Here is a 6,829-nt window from a genome sequence, read left to right as displayed (position 1 = left end):
TGGATGAACACAGCAGGTCAAGCAGCATCATAGGAGCAGGAAGGCTTCCTGCTCCTATGATGCTGCTTGGCCTGCTGTGTTCATCCAGCTCTACACCTTGTTATCTCTAATTAGACCAGCCATTTTTGGAATGCTGGTAATACTAGTCAGGCCAGCACTTACTGCTGATCTAAGTCTGCCCTGGAGAAAGTAGTGGTGATTTGTTTTATGAACCACTGCCATCTATGTAATGAGGTGCGGCCACTACATTATTATTGCATTAATGTTGATAATTAAACAGTAGAGGCATTTTGAAGAGCTTCACCTGCCGCTTTGTAGATGGATGTGCAAAGTAGTGAAGGGCTCAACCCGTATCATGTAGTGCATGACACCGGCTGCATTGGAGTAGTGAGTTCCATAATGGAATTTGTCAACCGTCCCTGTCGGGTCCTCAAAATTATCAAACCTGTAGGACAAGACAAAGAGAATGTTAGGGATCAGTGTTTTGTGGGAGCTTCAAAAAAAAACTGCCCGATAGGATAAATGCTTACAAAATGAGATCAAATAATGATACTGTCCAGCAAGACAGACAAAAAATGGAGTTGGTCTCTGAATACATCTTTGATCTGTCATAATGTGTGTGAATACAGGAGTGTAAAAATGGTAACTGGCAAACATCAGCATCAGACTAGACTAACCTAGACTGGTGCCATTTAAGTTAAGTTCAAAAATTGCTCAGTGAATACACATGAAGATCAGTGAACCAAACGCATCATGTATCAAAATTTAATTTGAATGGAAATCTATTTTACATTCCAGGTCCAATTTCTCAAATACTTAAAGAGCCTTGTATGGCTCAAAGTACATTATAAGCAATGAGCTGCTTTTTGAAGCCAATGCACAGCTGTAATGTGGAAAACACAGCAGTCAATTTACCCACAGCAATTTCCCAGAGGAATGACGTGATAATGACCAGCTAATCTGTTTTTAAGTATGTTGTTAAGGGATAAAAGTTGGTCTGCACATCAGAGGAGCCACTCCCTGGATCATCTATGAATAGAACCAAAGGGAATGGAGAGAGGAGACAGTATATTTTGATGCTTAATTAACTGTCAGTACATTTTTTTTTAAACGACTGGTTTTCACCTCCTTTCAGACTCAATATAATGTGGGTTAAAGTGAGCAGACAATCTATGCAGCTCCTGCCAATGATTTGGGGGAGCTCAGTATTAGCAAGGGACAGTTCTGCAGGTGCCTCTTTGGCAGCAGGTAAGTTCCATTAGAAAGAAAAATATGCGAGGAAAAACAGTAATTATTTTAGTTCGGAAGCAGCAACACTCACTTTTCCCGAACAGCTTTGGCATTCTTTTCATTGGCAACTCCAATAGGTTTGGAGAGATCTCTGAAAACCTCAGGGTTGTTCAAATCCAGCTCCTCTGAAGTGTAATCACTAAGAATCCAAGGAAACTGAAATCAAGAAAAGGGTGTGTCAAATGTCTGAGAGATGACCAGACTTCCACCTTGTTGCCCTTTTAAAATATATATTTCAAAATGTAACACCTAATCCAAGAACAGTGAAGCATCGATAGTCAGAAGTCATACAATAAGATAGACATGCACAAGATACAGGAAGTTGGAAAGTCAAAAGTTACAGAATTTCTTTTGATCTGATTTACATGATGCTTTCTTAGATTTAGTAAAACTATACATGATAATATTGAAACCAGTACTTCCACTTCTTCTGCAAGCTATTTCCCAAAGACAACTGATTTATTGACAAAAGTAATGGGTTCTCTAGGTAACACACTGCCCTATGGGATAGTGAATAGGAACATTTGGAACATCAAAATGCAATGGCACTAGATTTGCACCAACCCAGAACTGTACGAGCGAGATTGTTTTCTGAATTTAAATCAATTTGGATTTGAAAACTAGATGCAAAATCTTCACAGCAATGCCAGCATATCAGCCAGATTGAAAACCTCTCCCAGAGGTAAACACAGTATGCTAACACAATGCCTCTTAATTTTACTTTGGTAGACCAGAGCACTGAGGGAGATCTTGCGGTGCAGTGTCCCTGCTTCTGAGCCAGTAGTTCCAAGTTCAAGTCCAAAACTTGATGTTCAAGGAAGATGCAGTTATAACACAGCCAATCAGACAGATTATCAAGTTGAAATCCTTCTAAAATACTCCTATAGGAGGTGGTAAGACCAAGAAAGATTCCGAGTCAATCAGAACCTGCACAGGGCAACAGCAAACCACTGTGTACCTTTCCAAACATAACCATCGACCAATACATGGAAATCAGGGTATGGTACATGGAGACAGAGATGGACAGCATTAAGGGCAACTGATGAGAAGACCCTAGTAAAAAGGTCAGAGATTGATTTGGGAAGAAGCCATGTCACCTAAGTGGGCTATTACAAGCATCGAACTTGTTAGGTGCAATCCCTGACATGGGGCTAAATGTCGATCTGAAGGCACTAAACTAGTGGCCTTCTTTTGCAGCATTGAGAGGTTCATTGATACAGACACATTAGTAATGGTCACAGGCTACCCGCACTGCTCATCATAAAACGTACAGAAGTCAGTCAGTCAACAGCTCGTTACACTTGCATGTTGCATTTGAAAAAAAATTATCCCACATACCACTGGATACTGAGCAAGATCATTGTAGGTCCTTCCTGCAATAGAGTTTAGTTGTATGAGGTATTCGAAGTTTGAAATTTCTTGGTTCACCCATTTCTGAAGGTTAAAAAAAAACAAACACCAGTGAGTTTTCCTTCTCCTTTTAGCCCCACTACCTTGTAATAATGTGCAGGATAATAAAATATCAATAGAAGATTCAGAGACAGCAGGAACACACAGGATGAAAATTAAGCAGGACTCACCCTCAGTGCCAACAGCCCTGGGCATCACACTCTGACAATAGGTTACTATCACTCACTCCTTAATGAGGAGGGTATGATAAGGTGCTAGCTAAATTCAACGCTGTTCTTTTCAAGCTGAAGCATGACCCCAGTTGCTCACAGCATCAGGAGATGGTTCACTATGTATTTCAGTTATGAACTCTATGATGTTACAGCCGTGATTAAGTCGCCACTATTTGTTAATCAGTGCACCAGTCAATATCTTCACGCTTTCCTGAAAACATGCAAAAATTTGTGGTGACCTTTAAAACACATCCATCCTAATAATTTAGCAATGCATCTGTCTAATGCTCCCACTGCCCCCTTTTACTGGAGATCGAAACCAAAATCAATTAACAATGCAGATTTGAAGCTACAATCAGTTCAGCCATGATCTTATTGAGCGACAGAGCTGGCGTGAGGGGTCAAATGACCCACTCCTGTTCTTTGTTTGTATGTTGTATGGAACACTTCCCTCCAAAAAAGCTTAGGATTAAATGGAAATTTTAAAACTGAAATTAGTAAGATTTTGTTAGATTTCTTCCTCAAGGGATATGGAACAAAGGACGGCAAATAGAATTGACAGGCATTTCAGCAGAAGATCTCATTGAATGGCAGACTGAAGGGCTGAATGGCCTCCTCCTGTCCCTACATTTCTAACAAACTTTAATAAACTGATCTCTTAATTCAGATAAGGCTAGGCACATGTTTGTCCATGAGGATCAGTGACACACAAGACCAAAGGATCAGCTCTTACATCCAAAACGATTCTCATGAACAATGTGGAGATACCTCTATCATAAGACACAAAGTGCTAGAAGATTATGCTCAGGCAGGTAAATCAAAGCAAGATACAGCTCAGGCCAATCTAGCTGAATGGAGAAGCAAGACAGAAGGACTGAACAGCCACCTCCTTTTACCATGTTGTTACTTCCATCATATGCCCAAATTTTCAGAGTCAGACTTCGTTGTTATCGCTGCTTATTTGATTTAAATTCTTATTCAAGGATTAAACTGCAGCACCTTTTCGTAATGTGCAGCCTCTTGTTGCAATGAGGAAATCATTGAGCCGAATGCATTTTGGTTCATGTTGTGACAACACTGCTGCTGCTAAAGGAGGTCTCTGACTGGCGTTGAAGCCCTCTGATAATAATACCTGTGTAAGTCCTGAAGCTTTCAGCAATTCCTGGGGTGATCGTGTGCCATATAGATTGGGTAGTCGCAGAGACAATATACGGCTGTAGACCTTGTTCCTCACCTAAAATTGAGGTGGAAAGAAAGACAAAACTGTTTGGCAAGAATGGCAAATGACAGCGGTGAACACAACCTGACTTCAAAACTAGATTGAACCATGCTCTACAGAGCAGTTGGAGGAGAAAAGACATCTGAGAAGTCCACTTCATGATCTGGATTAGTTAGCAATTATTTCTCGGTTTCATAAAGGAGTACCCCTTCTTCTCCAGTTTCCCTGCGGCTGATAGCATGTCATATTGAGCAGACTTACCCAAGCCTCTAACAGCTATTGAAGAAGTTACACCATCAAACCTTAATGATTCAGCCTAACGTGTGGTCGGGACATTGCTGGAGTCTCTAATAAAGGGTAGAATGACTGAACATCTCAAAGGTCTCTAGCGTGGATTTGTAAAGGAAATATAGGGGAGATGGCAACAGAGTGGTAATGTAAATGCCATTAATAAAATCTGGAACTGAAAGCTAGTCTCAGTAATAGCGACCATTATACTATTATCAATTGTTATGAAAACCCATCTGGTTTCCTAAAGTGAGGGAAATCTACATCCTTAATTGGTCTGGTCTACATGGGACCCACGACAACATGGTTGAAATAGAGTCGCAAATCACTTCAAGAGAAATTAGTGATGGGCTACAACTACTGACTTTGCCAATGACGTCCATATCCTACATAAGAACAATGAAAAAAAAGTCACACCTGATAAACCTGACAGAAAAATTTTAAATGGTAACTAAAGTATGAACATCCAGAAGGTACTTGATAAAATCCTTCATAACAGAACGTAAGCAATAAGCAAAATCAGGGAAGTGAAATATTGACTCGGTTAGGAAATTGACTAAGTGTTATGGATCAGACCAGACCCCCTCAAAATATATTAAGAAGGTGGCCCAGACACTAAAAATTTTCTTATGTTAAAGGTAAATATCAGGTGCTGTGTTCTAGATGCAATTTGATTGGTCAAAATACTTGACGTTAAGCAAAACACAATTTATTCAAACACTACAGTTAAAAAGCAAAAGAAAGAAGAACGTGGAATAACTTAAGCCTTTTGGAAAATTTAACAGAATATTAGATACAGTAACTGTCACTAATTAATTGTTCCCATATAAAGTAAGATCCCATAACCCATAAACACACCATTAGCAGAAAGGCACAGATTAATCATAATCTGTTGAATGGCATTGGAATAAGGTTGAAAAGCTAAATTGCCACCTCCTGACTCTATTCCTGTTCTTTTAAAGGATGTAAATAGGTGTCTTAAGAAGGAAAATAATATATTGCTACTTAGGTAACATCACCTCAGACAAGAGCGATGGGAGCAAAGGGATGCCCAGAAACATTTTAGGGCATGATTGCCACTCACTTGAGGCAAAGACTGCTATTCTTCTGAAGGGTTCGTTTTAGTCTCACCTCTTTTTTGAAGTTGAGGAAGTAATTGGTTTGGTCAATCAGAAAGATCTCTAGTGCCGATCGCCTCAAGTTATAGCGACGCAGATGAATCTCACGCAGCTGAGAGAGGGGCCACTTAAAATCATAGCCTACCCCTGCAGAGCAAAAATAACCACATACTTCAACTGTATTCCTTCAGTAAAACAGAAGTGCATTAATGATTGGCATGTATACGAGTCACATCTCCCGAAGGAGTCTTAAAATCCTTTTGACTACTTACAATACAATTGCATACTCCAGACAAACACATGCAATTAGTTTGCCTTTTGCAAATGATAAATAAGGTGAGGAATTTTACATCTGACATTAGTCCTTAAACTAGGTTGTCATGTTTAGTCAGACTTATTCCTGGCAGTCTCATGACACGAGCTCCAACATCCTGTCCCAGCAATCCACCCACTAATCCTCCCGGACATCCACACACAATGTAATGCAATGTTTTCTCTCACTAACTGGAAATCAGTTACACCCTTCACTAATGAACTGGATGATTTTTGACCATCAGTTCATTTTCCTTTTGCAGATTTTATTTAGAACTAATAATTGATTTACTGAGAAATCATTGTGGCAGCAGATGCTGAATTGTCATGACCATTTGAGTATAACAAATAATCACAATCCATAACATGGTTATGCACAATTAAAATAAAAGGACTGCACAATTAGATAACTTTATCATGCAACTAATTACACCAGGTTGTAAAATGTTGCTCCTCTTAATTTACAGAATAAGTGAAAAGTCTATAGCTCTCTATGGTGTTTATTAAAGATCACGGACCATAGATCGTCAAGTTGAGTTCACACAATTTATAATCATTTGAATATTGTCTATAAATTTTATTATTAATTTTATTAAGTAGTGATGGGCTGCCTCTTAGATTGTTTCTATTTTATTTGTGGAATGATGTATTCAAACAACCTTTAAATTTTTCCTATTGGAAAGTACAATTTTAAGGCTCCTACAATTTTTTTCTGGAAGTAATTACAACAGAGATTAGTCATCAATTCCTGGAGGTCAGTAACTCTAGTATGTTTCACCTCCTCAATATGCCCCTTACCTACTTTTAATACGAGGCATCCTCTGTGCTGTTCCTCCCAAGTTTGTTTTTGTTTAACAAATTGCCAACCAACCACACCTGACTCTCAGTCAGAGGTTATTTTAACCCCTGTGCAGCTACACATTGTACCTCCGGGACAGTTTCTGCCAACAGAAATCAGCTTTACTTCTCCACACATGGGT

At 39.3% G+C, this 6,829-nt stretch overlaps 1 protein-coding gene across 2 annotated transcripts in view; it reads right to left on the bottom strand.

Annotated features, from left to right (window-relative positions):
* nbeal1 (neurobeachin-like 1) overlaps positions 1-6,829 on the bottom strand; it is a 128,806-nt gene that overhangs the window by 28,615 nt on the left and 93,362 nt on the right. For both annotated transcript variants that reach the window (XM_048599007.1, XM_048599006.1), the window contains exons 35-39: positions 5,551-5,684; positions 4,045-4,146; positions 2,629-2,724; positions 1,322-1,446; positions 305-445 (exon numbers count right to left, since the gene is read on the bottom strand). In XM_048599007.1, the coding sequence (XP_048454964.1) occupies positions 305-445; positions 1,322-1,446; positions 2,629-2,724; positions 4,045-4,146; positions 5,551-5,684 (598 nt within the window). The remainder of the gene's footprint in view (positions 1-304; positions 446-1,321; positions 1,447-2,628; positions 2,725-4,044; positions 4,147-5,550; positions 5,685-6,829) is intronic.

This window comes from Rhincodon typus, chromosome 7 (assembly GCF_021869965.1).
Source record: "Rhincodon typus isolate 14 chromosome 7, sRhiTyp1.1, whole genome shotgun sequence".
Lineage (NCBI taxonomy): Eukaryota > Metazoa > Chordata > Chondrichthyes > Orectolobiformes > Rhincodontidae > Rhincodon > Rhincodon typus.
This window is presented reverse-complemented; position numbering and strand designations above follow the sequence as displayed.